Raw genomic sequence first — 18,074 nt, forward strand, 5'->3', positions numbered from 1 at the left:
TCGGGCTTGCATCAGACACATCCCATAGGGTTAGTCTATAGAGCTCTCAGAGCAGAGTTTTTTGTTATTTGGGGCCAGTACCTCAAGTTTGCGTTTTCCTTAATGGTAATTTTCCGCACATAATGGCAGATTGGGGTTGACAGCTACCGCAGTCACTGGCTCCGCACACCCCTGTATCTCGCCCCTGTCGGCTGGTTAATACCCTGTCTCAGGCCAGATATTCCCTCGCTGACGTCCCTCGGGTTCGTACACATGCGCCGCGTCCCCCGCCGACGCTTGGTCATACCATCCACAAAACGGCGCCATTCCTTCGGGGAGACGAGTTCCGTACCAGGGACTTTTTGCCTAGGCTAGAAGCGGACCCGCCAGGTCTCGCTTTTCGTGGCCCCCCAGTTTTTCCACCTTATTCCCAAGGTCCAGACTGCCCCTCCTCCGGTAGTCTTCCGACCTCCCGGGTGATGGCCCAGGCTTTCCACCTCCGCTGGACTCCGAGCAGGACCTGGATGTTTTGGCGCAGGACGAATAGCATGCTCGAAACGGTGAGTCAGGCCGTAAGGCTACGGACAGCCCCTCTTCTCTCTGTGCACCCAGGTCTCCTTTAGGGCGTTTGGAGCAGACCCTTGATGTGCTCGGGGGACATCCAGAGTTCGCCGAGTTACCGCGTGTTCACTGACATCCACCAGACACGACGTTTACCAGCGGTAAGCCATGTCATTGTCATTATTCCCTTCTCCAAAGGGGTTTTCGGAGAGTATGACCATGCTGCACTGGAGTCGTTGACCACAGACATCTACCAGACACGGCGTTTACCAGCGGTAAGTCGTGTATTTTGGTCATTATCATTCCCCCGTAGGGCTCTGGAGAGAGGGGGCAGTTACCTTGCAGAGACGAAGAGGGCAGGCCCCTGCGGTTTCATTGGAATACAGTTCGCCGTGTGACTGCGTTATCACGGATAATCCCAGGCCTCGATTTTTACCGGTGGTAAGTCCTTTTATTGTCATTACCCTTCTAGAAAGGGGGCTCCAAATGGAAGGGGCACCCCACCCTGTAGTCGACCCGCCTGTGTTCCTCCGGGTTTCTCGTCCCGAACGTGGCGTCCCTCGGAGAATCAGCGAACTCCATACGCAGCGGACCAAGTTCCACCTAGGCTGTCCCAGGACTGGTTATCATCTTCAGTGAGTACCCTCTCTTCACATACCTGGGGCCTGCCTGCCGCTCGGCCTGAGCCTCTACCATCAGTGTGTCCACCCGTCGAGGCCTCTGACTCGGGATCAGGTACGCAGATTCGGCATCTAGGAGGCCGCTGACTTCCCTTCGGTCCTTAGGGAACGCCCCTCTGAAGATAGGCGAGTTCAGTGGCCCCCCTTGGCTACGTCAGGGTAGAGTACTTCTCTCCCCTAGACTACGTAAGGGAAGGGTTCATCCCTTTCCCGGCATCGCTCCAGAGGCATCAGGATCGTCCCCTCACACTAGGTTCCAGCCGTTCGCGCCGCTCTCGTCAGGAAGCCTCTATTCCTCCAACAGCCCCTCCGCCTTGCGTGGCAGTGGACCGTTCCAGTTTTTTATAAGAGCGCTGACAGGGATCTCTGTCCCTGCGCACCCTACTCTACAGGGCTGCTAGGTTCTCTACGCCCAAGTACGGCCGGGAGGTCCAGGGTTCTCCCTTCAAGGTTCCTTGCTTGAGGTTAGACCGTCATATTCACTTTCCGCTACTAGAGTAGCTGAGATACCGGAACGAGTCCTCCCAGACCCCGGCTCGGTCCATCATCCCTTAGGCACGGTTTTTTCGAGCCCGTTCAGGAGGAAGTACTCCTCACGCAGGAATAGTTTCCTTCCTGGCACAGAGTTCCGCGTACCCATGCCACCCGCTCCCGTTCTGGCTAGGCGAGCCCTCGGCGGTTTGTGCAGGTGATAGCGACGGTGCACGTACCAGATTTCACCCCTTCTCTCCAGTGGACCACACTGAAGATTAAAGACAAAGAGGGTTCCGTCTTCATGGTTGATCCGCCAATTTTCTCATAGCGGACCAGTCTTCGAAATCGTCCCTTGAGAAGCTTCCCTTCCCTCCGCTGGAGGAGATTCTCAACCGTCACCAGTCTCCCGTGCTGGGGTATGCTACCCCCACTTTTTCCTCGGCACGGTCCCGAGGGTCAGCCCTAGAGCGTTGTTTCCCCTTCAACATTCCGGAAGCCAGAGCCATCCGGTTAGCACGGCTACAATTCTTCTCTGGGTCGGGCCTTGCCCAGTCAGTTTCCAGTCGGACCATGCCACAGCGGTGACATGCATCATTCACCAGGTAGACCCAGAGAGTGTCATGGCAAAGGAAGAGGCCAAGAAGATTTTGCCCTGGGACGGGTCCATTAACTCGCTATCTCGGTCAGTCCATCCCTGGCATGGACGTGTTGGTCGGCCGATTTTTTCGGTAGGAAAGACCTCCCTTAGGAAAAGTGCTCCTCAACAGGGAAGTCACCAGTCAGTTCACGGGCGAGGGAAGACCTCCAGTCGTGGACTTATTGTTCTCCCGTTCCAACTTTCAAGTCAATAGTGCTTCGAGTGTACCACCTGCTCTGGTCTAGGTGCGACTCCCTCGACCGGTCGTGTAGCCTGTTCAGGTTCTCCTGCATCTTCCCGCAGCTTCCCATGGTCTCGAGGGTTCTCAGGATGGACCAAGGCAACGATGCCTCTGGAGTGACCCAGGCGACCATACTTCGCAGAGCCTACTCAACTCCTCACGGAGGCCCCGGGGCTCCTTCCCGACCGCCAAGTTATCTGTGTCGGGGCCCCTCTCCTCTACCGGGACTCAAAGGCCCCAAGTTCGACGGCCTCACCAGTGGATCCCGGGTACTGCCTCAGTCATGCTGTTGACAAGAGGATTACAGACAACGTTGAGGGCCGGGAATCAAGTTCCTCCAGGATTTATTTCCACTAGGAAAGAGCTCCCCCGGTGGGTGAGGACCACATCTTCCCTCTTTTTTGCTGGCATTCTTCCAGTCAGATCCGAACGCGACCCTCTCGCGCGTCCCTGTATGGGCCAGTTGTTGGCCCGTTTCGCTTCGGATTTTTTCGGAGTCTTTTCACTTCCGTCATCCAATCAGAGCCTTCGCTCTGAGAAGCGTCCATCTGGCTCGGCTGTTTCATCGTTTCACCAAAAACGTGGATTCTTTTTCCAGTGAGGGGTTCGTTCAAGGTACCCCCTTTTTCCCGGCTCCACCTGTTTTTGTTAGGTGGGCGCCTCGTGGCCATCTCGTTGTTACAGACAGCATCAGGGCGGACAGCCCTCTTGTCGTTCTTCTCCCCTTTTTGTTTTCCAGCGCCTCCAGCAGGACAGGGGGAGGCTCCGGCCAGAACTCTTCGTTTCTGTCCAAGGCAGCTCGCTGTTTCCTTCCAGAAGAGGTGTTTAGTATTGAGTTTTCGGTTCTAGTCTCCTCTCTCATCCGGGAAGGGGCCTAGTTCGTTCCAGAACTGGTACGAGCCCTCAGTCTTACATGCCTGCAGGACACCCTTTTCGGTTACACCGACAACCAGTCCACCCTTCCACCCGGTCCCAATAGGCCCATGCCAGCGCCAGGGGCCTGATTTGTTCACATGGATCCATTACTCCATGTGTGAAGACTATCGCATGAAGGGCGGACTTCCGCCGCGGTCTACCGAGCAAGGGATACCCCTTGGGCGATTGGACTACAGATGTCGACCGTCCAGGTCCCCTGGGCCGCCACCCGATCTAGTCGGCATACCTTTACTAGTTTCTACCAGGCTCACACCCAAGCTTCGGCAACGGCCAGCCTTGGAGTAAGGTTTGCGGGTGGCAGTGACACACCTGTAACAACGTCGGTGCTTGTAAGTCTGGCGCAAGCCCGACGGGGAAGCGGTTACCTTCCTATCTCCGGTGATGGTTTTTCTTCCCACCCAGGGACTGCTTTTGGACGTCCCATGGTCCTGTGTCCCCCAATGAAACGATAGAGAAAGAAGGATTTTTGTGTACTCACCGTAAAATCTCTTTCTCTGAGTCTTCATTGGGGGACACAGCACCCACCCTGCTTGTGTTATTTGTTATATATATTTCCTGTCGGTTACCTCAGTGGCTATTTCCCCAGGCCACTGGTCACACGACTACTATTCATAGTTTTTATCTGTATTATCCAGAATGGTTTGATTCTCCTCCTACTGCTTGTGCACTAAACTGATTGAGCCCGCCTCCGGCTCAGGGGTTATACTGCTGGGGAGGAGCTAACTTTTTCTGTTTACTTAGTGTCAGCCTCCTAGTGACAGCAGCATAACCCATGGTCCTGTGTCCCCCAATGAAGACTCAGAGAAAGAGATTTTACGGTGAGTACACAAAAATCCTTCTTTTCCTATATTAAGCATTGCATTGGATCCATATGGTTAATCTGTATGGGATCAAATTTTTGCTCACCAAAGTATTATTGCGGTATTCGTCACGAATAATGAACCCTATGCAAATCAATGGGGAACCCGAGCATTTTTCTTGTCATGAGGAATTTTGGAATAGTACTCGGTATTCGGTAAACATTACCAAAACACGAATACCGTATTTTTCGGACTATAAGACACACTTTTTTTTCCCCGAAATGTTGGGGGAAAGTAGGGGGTGCGTCTTATGGCCTGAATATAGGGCTGCGGCGGCCGGGAATGAGGGTGCTGCGGTGGAGCGGGTCATCGGTGGCATGGGCAGGCTGTAGTAGCACCTGCCATGACCACGTGGGTCCGCTCGTTACATATGCACGCCCATCCTCCCGCCCATCGTCTCTCAGCGCTGAAGCCAGCGCTGACAGGTGGGTGGAATGATGGGTGGGGGGTGCACATATTAAACAGCCGGCCGTGATCACCCATGGCAACTACAGCCTGGAGTGATCATGTGCGGCTGTATTCACTGCCCCCGCGCATCATCATCAGCGCGGGGGGCAGTGAATAAGTACAGTACACTCATCGACCCCGATCCCTGCAGCACCGCGATCTCCTCCTGTCTGCCGGCCAGCTGATCTGTGTAGCGAGCGGTGAGCACAGAGACGACGTCATCCCTGTGCGCGCTCTCCACACACATCAGCCGGCAGACAGGAGGACATCGCGATGCTGCAGGGGAACGGCTCCACACAGGTCAGCGCCGGGGGCAGTGAATTAGTACACTCACCCGTCACCGTTTCCCTGCAGCATCGCAATCTCCTCCTGTCTGCCGGCCATCTGATCTGCGTAGCGAGTGGTGAGCACAGCGATGACGTCATCGCTGTGCACGCCGCTAGTCACGCAGGTCAGCTGACCGGCAGACAGCAGGACGAGCAATGCTGCAGGGAACAGTGACGGCTCCACACAGATCAGCGGCGCTACTGCCGCCACAGACAGGGGGAGGAGCGATGCTGCATGGAGCGAGTATAAACATTTATTTCTTTGTGTGATACAGGATACATGCCATATAGCAGGATGGGGCCATATAGCAGGATGGGGCCATATAGCAGGAGGGATGGCGGTATATAGCAGGATGGATGGGGGTATATAGCAGGATGGATGGGGGTATATAGCAGGATGACACTATATAGCAGGATGGGGGTATATAGCAGGATAAGGGCATATACCAGGATGGCAGTATATATCAGGATGGCTAGCATATAGCAGGATGGCAGTATATAGCAGGATGGGGGTATATAGCAGGATGGGGGTATATAGCAGGATGCCAGTATATAGCAGGATAAGGGCATATACCGGGATGGGGTACATATACAAGGCAGGAGGATCATTACCAGGATGGGGTACCTTATCAGAGAATTTGGGGACATTACCCCCATAACAGTGTAGGCAGCAGATCCTCGCCCCATAACAGTGTGTGATGACCACATTTTTTTCTTAAAATTTTATTTTCCTATTTTCCTCCTCTAAAACCAGGGTGCGTCTTATAGTCCGAAACATACGGTAGTTACTATTCACCCATCTCTATGAAGTAACCTTTTCAGAGAGAAAGAGGACATGAACCCTAGTGCCACCTAGTGGATGTAGCAATCCTAATAGGCAATATCAACTCTTTAAGAAGCCTTTCCGCATGCCTTTGGATACAAAGCCAAACCAGAAACTCAGGCGTGTTTTGGGGTGTTTGCCTGCACCTCAGTACAAAGCAGGAGATCTTACTTGGCTAGGCGAGAGGATCTGACTGGAGATCTAAAGGGGAACATTTCCCTTTGTAGAGAGTTCTAAAGGGCCAGTTTTGACTTTTAGGACTGTTACATCCAATAGATGGCACTAGAATTCAAGTCCTCTTCCTCTGTGAAGAGGATATTGCATTATTTAAATTCCCGGAGGAGCATTGCATGGCCCATAAATCTCTGTACACCAGCAGGAGACTGGTTGGCTGGGTCAGAGGCCGATGTGGCTTCTTACTATTTTCATATTGTAAATGCAAAACATATAAATATTTACAGCACATTAAGGTCATGATGTGGCCTAGCTAGTCTCCAGACCTTAATCCGATAGAAAACTTATGGAGGGAGCTGAAGCTCCGAGTTGCCAAGCAACAGCCTAAAATCTTAATGATTTAGAGATGATCTGCAAAGAGGAGTGGAGCAAACTTCCTCCTGACATGCGCAAACCTCATCATCAACTACAAAAAAAAGTCTGACCGCTATGCTTGCCAACAAGGGTTTTGTCACCAAGTATTAAGTCTTTTTTGCCAGAGGGATCAAATATTTATATATCTCTGCAAAATGCAAATTCATATAATTTATACAATGTGATTTTCTGGATTTTATTGTGTTATATTCTATCGCTCACTGTTAACATTACCCTGCCCTAAAAATTATAGACTGTTCATGTCTTTGTCAGTGGGTAAACTTACAAAATCAGCAAGGGATCAAATAATTATTTCTCACACTCTTACTACATGACAAAAGATGATGTCAAAAAAGTGGTGTGATTGTGCAGGTGGTGTGATTGTGCAGGTGGTGTGATTGTGGTGTAGAACCTCTTGCAGTACAACTCCTGACGTACCCAGCAAAGTGACTGTATATGAGAAAAAACCTTTCTACTACAACTACATAGACAACATCTCTGGGTATAGTTATGACTTCTAAGTAAATGTATTGTGACCGTTTCAGTATGTCTCACTTACTTGCATTTTATTTCTAGAAATTGGATCAAAGGAAGTATTTCAGAAGAAACAGAGCACAGAAACAATCATCTACTCCAGAGAAAGAAACCCAAACTCATATGAGTGGATTACTCCTGCTAATATTGAGTCCGTTGTCTCTAAGGTATGCTCCCCTCACCCAAATAAAAAACAAACAAAAAGAAGGGAATTGTAAGAAAGGAGGTTGTTGGACAAAATCTTGCGATACATGATTAGAGATGAGCGGACCCATGGAAGTTCAGTTCGGAGGGTTCAGCCGGACTTTAGATAAAGTTCAGTTTGGGACCTGGACTTGACCTGAACCCCACTGATTCAGCAGTTCGGGTCTTCGCCCACATGCAGCCAGCCATAAAGAGTGCACATGCGGGGGAGGGTGGACGGGATTTTTGCATATATATTTATCTATTTTCTGTTGTTTGGTGCACACTACATCTGATCATGCTGTTGTTGCCCCAGTGTGAGCCATTCAAACACTGCATGCGGCTCGTACTGGGCTGAGAAGCAAGCATACCTGAGCACAGCGATAGTTGCGCAAGTGATTTGCATAAGTAAAAAGCCCGAACTCTGTATTTTTTGGTTTTTTTTAAATCTGTGTTTAGTATATACACCGAACCTCAGGTTCACTCATCTCTATACATGACCCCATCCACCCTCCCTTCAATACGATCAGGACCGCCATTAGGAATTTCAGGGCCCCATACTGGCAACATTTTCAGGCCCCCTTGAGACTCCGCCCCGCCTCCACCCCTCAAACCTTCCACAGTCCCGCCGCCAGTCTTTGCAAAAATATAATAAATGTAATATATATATATGTATATATATATATATATATATATATATATACATACATATGTACACACACACATACATATTACATACAGCCTGCTCCACCCCCATATCACACACGCCCTGCCCCTCATATCTCACACAACCTACACACACACACACACACACACACACACACAGCCTGCTGCACTCCACAATTCTGAAGTTGGCTTCTTATTTGTCTAGTTTCTTAACCCCTTTACGACCGCCGATACGCCTTTTAACGGCGGCATATTAGGGTACTTTTTCCGATCCGCCGCTTTTTAACGGCGGTCGGAAAAAAGGGTCTAGCGCCCCCCAGAGTCGGAAAATTTCCGGGGTCTCAGCTGCCGGGGGTAGCTGAGACCCTGGAGATCATGATTCTGGCCGGTTTTTCCGGTCCCCGCTCACCTGATGACCGGTATACACCGTATACCGATGATCAGGTTACAGTAAATGACGGCGCCGGTAAAAAATGATTTATCTCCCATCTGGCATGATCAAACATGCCAGATGGGAGATAAATCTTTTTCCCGGTTCCCTCCGGTCCCCTCGGTATCCCCAAAGTGCCCCCCCCGACCCCCAACCCCCTCCCGAAAATCCAAGATGGCCGCGCGCACCGCCGATCACAGCAGCGCGCTGGCCGCATTTCCCCCTTTCCTATGGTTTCTGTCGCATGTGCCATAACACATGCGACAGAAACCTGCTCCCCAGGCCCTGCCGGGTCCCCTTCTATCCCCCCCGGTGTTCCCCGGTGTCATACATACCTGTCGGAGCCCTGATCCCCCGCGGCCCCCTCCTCCGGCTCCTTCTCAGCAGACGCCGGTCACATGTGCAGAGCGCGGCTGTCAGCTTCCTGTGTTCAGGACGCTGGCTGCTGCTGCTGCTGCACGGAGTCTGCAGCTGTGACCCGGGGAGAGTGGGTGCAGATTCTTTGCACCCACTCTCCTGAAATGGAGGGTCTGCCCTCCTAGAAAATGGGGGATACGTTCCCTGAACGTGTTCCCCATATTCTAGAAGGTCCAGAGTCGACGTGGGACGTCCAAATGGATTACAGCGGATTTTTTTTTTCTTTTCTTTTCAATAAATTGGTCAATCAGGGAATGTTTTGGGGAGTGTTTTTTCAAATAAATTTTTTTTTGTTGTCAATTTTTTTTTTATTACTGTCAATTAGTTATGTCGGTTATCTGATAGACGCCGTGACATAACTAATTGCTGGGCTTGATGCCAGGTGACATTACACACCTGGTATCAACCCCATTTATTACCCTGTTAGCCAACGCACCAGGGCGCGGGATGAGCTGGGGCGAAGCGCCAGAATTGGCGCATCTAATGGATGCGCCACTTCTGGGGCGGCTGCGGCCTGCTATTTTTAGGCAGGGAAGAGTCCAATAACCATGGCTCTTCCCATCCTGAGAATACCAGACCCCAGCTGTCAGCTTCACCTTGGCTGGTGATCTAATTTGGGGGGAGCCCACGTTTGTTTTTGTTTTTTAATTATTTATAATTAATTAAAAAAAAAAAAACAGCTTGGGGAGCCCTCCAAATTGATCACCAGCCAAGGTGAAGCTGTCAGCTGTGGTTTGCAGGCTACAGCTGTCTGCTTTACCCTAGCTGGCTATCAAAAATAGGGGGGACCCCACGTCATTTATTTTAATTATTTTTTTTCTTTTTGGGCTAAATACAAGGCTAGGCACCCTTTAGTGCCACATGAAAGGCACTAAAGGGCGCCAGCTTAGAATATGCAGGGGGTGGGACGTTATATATGTTTGACATCTATCTATTCATCCATTGTAGCATTTTAGGCTGTGTGCCCACAATCAGGGTTTGCAGCGTTATGGGCGCAGAGTGTTTTCCCTGCATCCATAACGCTGCGTTGTGCAGTAGAAGCACAATGGAAGGATTTTTAGAAATCCCATGCCCACTGTGCTTCTTTTCTCCGCAGCATAAACCGACCTGTGGCGCAGCTTCCCGAGCCTCAGCATGTCAATTTATGCTGCGGAGATGAGTGTGCTCTGCAGGTAGCATAGAGCTCCACAGCAGCCTGAACCCAAATCGTGGGCATGGGCAGCTGCGTTCTCCCGTGGACAACACTCACATCTCTGCAGGAAGGCTGACACTGTGTACTGGACGCCGTGTCGCTGGATCATGGCCACATAGCCTAAAAGAGAGACATTTGTTGCTACAGCAACATTTTTGTGAAGTACCTGTGGATTCAAAATGCTTACTATACTTCTGAATAAAATCCTTGAGGGGTCCAGTTTCCAAAATGGAGTCACTTGTGGGGGGTTTCTAATGTATAGGTACCCAAGAGGCCCTGCTAATGTGACATGGTGCGCGCAATTTATTTCAACTTTTCCAAAATTCAAATGGTGCTCCTTCCATTCCAAGCCCTCCCATATATCCAAACAGAGGTTTTTGGCCACATATGGGGTATCCCTGCGCTCACAAGAAATTGGATAACAACCTGTGGGGTCCACATTTTGTTGTTGCCTCTTGAAAAAGTGAGAAATGTGATGCTAAAGAAACATTTTTGTGAAAAAAATGAAAATTTTCAATATGGCAACCTAAGCTTATCAAATTCTGTGAAGTATTCGTGGATTCAAAATGCTCAATATACACCTAGATAAAAGCCTTGAGGTTTCTTGATTCCAGAATGGGGTCACTTGTGGGGGGCCTCCACTGTTTAGGCACTTTAGGGGCTTTCCAAATGCGACATAGAGTCCACTAATTATTCCAGCCAAATGTTCAGTCAAATTGCACTCCTTCCCTTCCAAGACCTGCCGTGTCCCCAAACAGTTGATTTCCACCACATATAAGATATCACCAAACTCAGGAAAAATTGCACAATACATTTCATGGTGATTGTTTTCCTGTTACCCTTGTGAAAAAAAAAGCTACCTGGTTGAAGTAACAATTTTGTGGTAAAATTTTATTTTTTTATTTTCATGGCTCAACGTTATAAACTTCTGTGAAGCACCTGGGGGTTCAGGGTACTCACCAAACATCTAGATAAATTCCTTGAGAGGCCTAGATTCCAATATGGGGTCACTTGTGGTGGTTTTTTGCTGTTTACGTACCTTAGGGGTCCTCCAAATGCGACATGGTGCCCGCAATCTTTTTCAGCCAAATTTCCTTTCCAAAATTCAAATATTGCTCCTTTCGTTCCAAGCCCTCCCATTTGTCCAAACAAAGGTTTAAGACCACATGTGAGGTATCACCGCGCTCATAAAAAAAGTGGGTAACAAACATTTGGGTCAAATTTTTGGAATTACCTCTTGAAAAAGTGAGAGAATTGATGCTAAAGCAACATTTTTGAGAAAAAAATTACAATTTTCAATATGACAAAGTAACGTTATCAAAATCTGTGAAGTACCTGTGGGTCCAAAATGCTCAGTATACCCCTCGATAGAAGCCTTAAGGGGTCTAGTTTCCAAAATGGGGTCACTTGAGGGGGGTTCCTGCTGTTTAGGTACCTTAGGGGATCTGTAAAAGCAACATGGTGCCCGCAATCTGTTTCAGCCAACTTTGCTTTCCAAAATTCAAATATTGCTCCTTTCATGCCGAGCCCTCCCATTTACCCAAACAAAGGTTTCTGACCACATGTGGGGTATCGGCGCGCTCATAAGAAAGTGGGTAACAAAGTGTGAGGTCCAATTTTTGGTGTTACCTCTTGAAAAAGTAAGAAAATTAGTGCTAAAGTAACATTTTTAGGTAAAATGTTAATTTTTATTTTTTTTCATTCCATATTACTTTAGTTCCTGTGAAGCACCTGAAGGGTTAATAAACTTCTTGAATGTGGTTTTGAGTACCTTGAGGGGTGCAGGTTTTAGAATGGTGTCACTTTTGGGTATTTTCTGTCACCCAGGCCTCTCAAAGTCACATCAAATGTGATGTGGTCCCTCAAAAAATGGTTTTGTAAATTTTGTTGAAAAAATGGGAAATTGCTGATGAACTTTGAACCCTTCTAACTTCCTAACCCCAAAAAATTTTGTTTCAAAAATTGCGCTGATCTAAAGTAGACAAGTGGGAAATGTTATTTATTAACTATTTCGTGTGACATAACTCTCCGGTTTATGGGCATAAAAATTAAAATTTTGAAACTTGCAAAATTTTTATTTTTTTTGTCAAATTTCAGATTTTTTCACAAATAAAATAAAAAAATATCATCCTAAATTTACCTCTAACATGAAGCCCAATATGTCACGAAAAAACAATCTCAGAATCACCGGGATCCATTGAAGCGTTCCAGAGTTATAACCTTATAAAGTGACACTGGTCAAAATTGCAAAAAATGGCCTGGGCATTAAGTACAAAACTGGCTTCGTCCTTAAGGGGTTAATCACCTATTTGTTTTCTGTTTTTTTTACAGGTTTATCAACAAAAATAAACCATCCCAAGTGTATAATACTATGCAGTCATGTGCCCTATATATAATATCATGCAGTCATGTGCCCTATATATAATACAATTCAGTCATGTGCCCTGTATATAATACCATGCAGTCATGTGCCCTGTATATAATACCATGCAGTCATGTGCCCTGTATATAATACCATGCAGTCATGTGCCCTATATATAATATCATGCAGTCATGTGCCCTATATATAATACCATGCAGTCATGTGCCCTGTATATAATACCATGCAGTCATGTGCCCTATATATAATATCATGCAGTCATGTGCCCTATATATAATACCATGCAGTCATGTGCCCTATATATAACACCATGCAGTCATGTGCCCTATATATAATACCATGCAGTCATGTGCCCTGTATATAATACCATGCAGTCATGTGCCCTGTATATAATACCAAGCAGTCATGTGCCCTATATATAATACCATGCAGTCATGTGCCCTGTATATAATACCATGCAGTCATGTGCCGTTTATAACACCCTGCAGTCATGTGCCCTGTATATAATACCAAGAAGTCATGTGCCTGCAGGTATTATATACAGGGCACATGACTGCATAGTGTTATATACAGGGCACATGACTGCATGGTGTTATATACAGGGCACATGACTGTATGGTATTATATACAGGGCACATGACTGCATGGTATTATATACAGGGCACATGACTGCATGGTGTTATATACAGGGCACATGACTGCCTGGTATTATATACAGAGCACATGACTGGATGGTATTATATACAGAGCACATGACTGCCTGGTATTATATACAGGGCACATGACTGCCTGGTATTATATACAGGGCACATGACTGCATGGTGTTATATACAGGGCACATGACTGCATGGTGTTATATACAGGGCACATGACTGCATGGTGTTATATACAGGGCACATGACTGCATGGTGTTATATACAGGGCACATGACTGCATGGTATTATATATAGTGCACATGACTGCATGGTATTATATACAGGGCACATGACTGCATGGTGTTATATACAGGGCACATGACTGCATGGTGTTATATACAGGGCACATGACTGCATGGTGTTATATACAGGGCACATGACTGCATGGTATTATATACAGGGCACATGACTGCATGGTGTTATATACAGGGCACATGACTGCATGGTATTATATACAGGGCACATGACTGCATGGTATTATATACAGGGCACATGACTGCCTGGTATTATATACAAGGCACATGACTGCATGGTGTTATATACAGGGCACATGACTGCATGGTGTTATATACAGGGCACATGACTGCATGGTATTATATACAGGGCACATGACTGCATGGTGTTATATACAGAGCACATGACTGCATGGTGTTATATACAGGGCACATGACTGCATGGTATTATATACAGGGCACATGACTGCATGGTGTTATATACAGGGCACATGACTGCATGGTGTTATATACAGGGCACATGACTGCATGGTGTTATATACAGGGCACATGACTGCATGGTATTATATACAGGGCACATGACTGCATGGTATTATATACAGGGCACACGACTGCATGGTATTATATACAGGGCACATGACTGCATGGTGTTATATACAGGGCACATGACTGCATGGTATTATATACAGGGCACATGACTGCATGGTATTATATACAGGGCACATGACTGCATGGTATTATATACAGGGCACATGACTGCATGGTATTATATACTTGAGATGGTTTATTTTTGTTGAGGAACCTGTAAAAAACAACAGAAAATAAATAATAGCCGAATAAGAAACCAACTTTAGCATTGTCTGCACCCCCATATCACACACAGCCTGCAGCAACCCAATATCACACACAGGCTGCAGCAACCCAATATCACACACAGGCTGCAGCACTCCCATATCACACACAGCCTGCAGCAACCCAATATCACACACAGCCTGCAGCAACCCAATATCACACACAGCCTATGGCACCCCCATATCACACACAGCCTGCAGCAACCCCATATCACACACAGGCTGCAGCAATCCCATATCACACACAGCCTGCAGCAACCCCATATCACACACAGGCTGCAGCACTCCCATATCACACACAGGCTGCAGCACTCCCATATCACACACAGGCTGCAGCACTCCCATATCACACACAGCCGGCAGCAACCCCATATCACACACAGCCGGCAGCAACCCCATATCACACACAGCCGGCAGCAACCCCATATCACACACAGCCTGCAGCACCCCCATATCACACACAGCCTATGGCACCTCCATATCACACACAGCATGCGGCACCCCCATATTACACACAGGCTGCACACCCCCATATTACACACAGCCAGTACACATATACACACACACACATAGTACACACACACACGCTGCAGCACCCCCATATTACACACAGCCTGTACACATACACACACAGGCTGAAGCACCCCCATATTACACACAGCCTGTACACATATACGCACACAGCCTGCAGCAACCCCCGTATTACACACAACATGTACACATATACACACAAACTCACAGGGTGCAGCACCCCCATATTACACACAGCCTGTACACACACATATATATATATATATATATATATATATATATATATATATATATATATATACACACACACACAACCCTACAACAGGAACATTTCTCTACATACACTATACATTACCTCATCTTGCAGTTCCAGATGGTGCACAGCAGGAGAGGAGACACTGGGATCTGCACGGAGGCTGCAGGAGTTCCAATCACCTTTCCCGTCATGTGATCAGGCACATGATTAGTCAGGTGACATGGAAGATCCTGAATTAACACCTTCACCTTCTCAGCTCCTGCAGCCTCTGTTGTAGTCCCGTACGTTTCGTGTCCTGCTCTGCAGATCAGGGAGAGAGATGACAGCTCTCTATGAGCAGCCCGGGCCCCCTTCATTGCCCTAATGGTGGCCCCTGGCCTTGGGGCCCGGTGAGCAAATGAATGAAAGGGGAGGGGGCCGGGCTGTCAGCGGGGCTCCACTCCTGGCTTCTGCTCACCGGGCCCCCTACAGGAGTTACAGTAGTAATGCCCTGATGGCGGCCCTGATTACGGTGCAGTCGTTCCGTCCCCTTTGTAGAAAATCACCCCCAAAGTATGATGTTTCCACCCCCATGCTTCATTGTTGGGACACTGTTCTTGGCGTTGTACTCATCCTCCTTCTTCCTCCAAATATGCTGACTGGACTTGATACCAAAAAGTTCTATTTTGGTCTCATCTGACCACATGACCTTCTCCCATGCCTCCTCTGGATCATACAGATGGTCATTGGTGAACTTCAAATGGGCTTGAACATGTGGTGGTGTGAGCAGGGGGACCTTGCATGCCCTGTGGGATTTTAATTCATGACAGCATAGTGTGTTACTAACTGTAATCTTTGAGACTGTTGTCCCACCTATATTCAGTTCATTGACCAGATCTTCCCGCGTAGTTCTGGGCTGATTCCTGACCTTTCTAAGAATCATCCTTACCCCAAGAGGCGATATTTTGCATGGAGCCCCAGACTGAGTAACATTGACAAGTCATCTTGTGTTTCTTCCATTTTCTAATAATTGTGCCAACAGTTGTTGCCTTCTCACCAAGCTTCTTGCCTATTGTCCTATAGTCCATCCCAGCTTGTGCAGGTTTACAATTTTGTCCCTGTTGCCCTTAGGCAGCTCTTTGGTCTTGGCCATGATGGAGAGGTTGCAGTGTGATTGATCGCTTGGAGAAGCGTCTTTTATATAGATAACAGGTTCAAACAGGTGCAATCAATACAAGTAATGAGAGCAGAGCAGGAGCTTCTTAAAGAAAAAATTACAGGTGAACAGGTGTGTGAGAGCCAGAATTCTTCCTGGTTGGTAGGTGATCAAATACTAAGCAATAAAATGCAGGTTAATTATTTAAAAATCATACAATGTGATTTTCTGGATTTTTTTTTTGGGGGGGGGGGATTCTGTCTGTTACAGTTGTAGTGTACCTACGATAAAAATTACACACCTCTCCCTTCGTTGTACGTGTGAAAACTTTCAAAATTGGCAGTGAATCAAATAATTATTTTCCCCACTGTATGTGTGGGCAGTTGCAGTACTTACCTGTCCTATTGTGCCTCTTGACTACATTTTCCAAGTGGCAGAGCTGTATCTGTTCCACAGATCTCAGGCTCCCACCCCTTTGTGTCCACCCACTCCTCCTATAAAACATCATCCACAGACTTCTAGGTAGTCTCAAGAGGGATGAATCGCACAGTTTCTCCTTCCGAATATTCCTCCCATGTCAACTAATATGTGCAGTCCTGACACTATCCTACAGTCAGTAATGTAGTAATGTTATATGCGCTGACACTGGCCCACACATCATTACAGGATAAGTGTACTGCAGGGAGCAACAAGTCATGTAATGTGGTTAATTAACCTATGTTGGCCAGTATGGATGGTGCTGGGTGTTCTGAAGTCACTAGCTGATAAGATTACTTGTTCAGTCTGGAGCCTGCACTGCAACTGTGGCTTCTGCTGTAGACCCCTATAGAAATTTAGTTAGAACTTACAACGATCACAGGCCACGTACCGATGACAACACCCTTCAGAGATCTGTTGGCTAGTCCCGCCTCCTGCTTTCACATCTGTGCTTGACTGACAGGTTAGATTATATTCAAAGCACAGACAAGAAACCTCTATATTCCGAACATATTGTAGCAAGAAGTAAAGAGCTGCAAGTCATCTGACCATATGAAACTGCTCAGGGATAGAGCAGAATTTTAACAGTAAATTCTGAAATATTTTCATTTCTGACATACTTTACAATGTTTTTATACTCTGTGTGACCGGAAAGACCGTTTACTATCATCTTAGTGCAATGAACAGAAGTTAAAGGGAACTTGTCAACATATGAGTTATGTGTTAGGGCTTATATAATTGTGCTGTGTGCGATCCGTATGGAAAACAGGTAACATAATGTAGCACCCATGCGGTAACAGGTGCCACAAAATGTGAACGTGGAAACCCAAACCCCAGAATATTCGTGCCAGTCAGTACACCAACACCTTCAGGCCACATACACAACCCGAACACCAGACTGGGAGTCTGCCTAGCAACAGGTAAAAGGGATGGGCACTGATTGGATAGTCGCCACCCAATCTGTAGGGAGAGACCCAACGAGGGGGAGGGGCCCAGTGGTCAGTTGGGAAGTTGGCAGGAGGCAGTAGTCAGTTAAGTGAAGTCGAGATGTGTAAAGGAAGGAGAGTAGAGGAGTTGTGAGAGGAGAGAGAAGGTGTTGAGAGCAAAAGTATAGAAAGACCTGAAGCAACACCGGAGTGCTGTAACAGGAGTGAGGGTCTGTGGAGTATGGAACCAGGACTCCAGGAACCGTGGGTTACCTATGGAAGTGTAAGGCTATGTGCCCATTGGAGCTCGTACCTGCAGATATATCCGCAGGTTTACCGCAGCTGCCCGCTGGCATCCGCAGCTATTTTTAGTTGCGGTAGTACAGCGAAATAGCTGCGGTAAACCTGTGGACTTTCATGAGATTTACCTGCGGATGTCCCGCCCTGTATCTCCATAGTGGAGGGCCGGGATTTCCGCAGCTAATTCCGCAGGAATAATTGACATGCACTTATGTGTGGCTGCGGGACATCCGCAGCATATTCCGCAGTCGCACGTTCCGCAGCATGGACACAGCACTCCCCATGTCCCATAGGATAACATGGGGAGTGTCTGTAC

General features: G+C 47.6%; 1 protein-coding gene across 2 annotated transcripts in view; it reads left to right on the plus strand.

Moving 5' to 3' along the window:
- CARD11 (caspase recruitment domain family member 11) overlaps positions 1 to 18,074 on the plus strand; it is a 277,951-nt gene that overhangs the window by 253,045 nt on the left and 6,832 nt on the right. For both annotated transcript variants that reach the window (XM_075317863.1, XM_075317864.1), the window contains exon 22: positions 7,129 to 7,253. In XM_075317863.1, the coding sequence (XP_075173978.1) occupies positions 7,129 to 7,253 (125 nt within the window). The remainder of the gene's footprint in view (positions 1 to 7,128; positions 7,254 to 18,074) is intronic.

Source organism: Anomaloglossus baeobatrachus, chromosome 7 (assembly GCF_048569485.1).
Source record: "Anomaloglossus baeobatrachus isolate aAnoBae1 chromosome 7, aAnoBae1.hap1, whole genome shotgun sequence".
Taxonomy (NCBI): Eukaryota; Metazoa; Chordata; class Amphibia; order Anura; family Aromobatidae; genus Anomaloglossus; species Anomaloglossus baeobatrachus.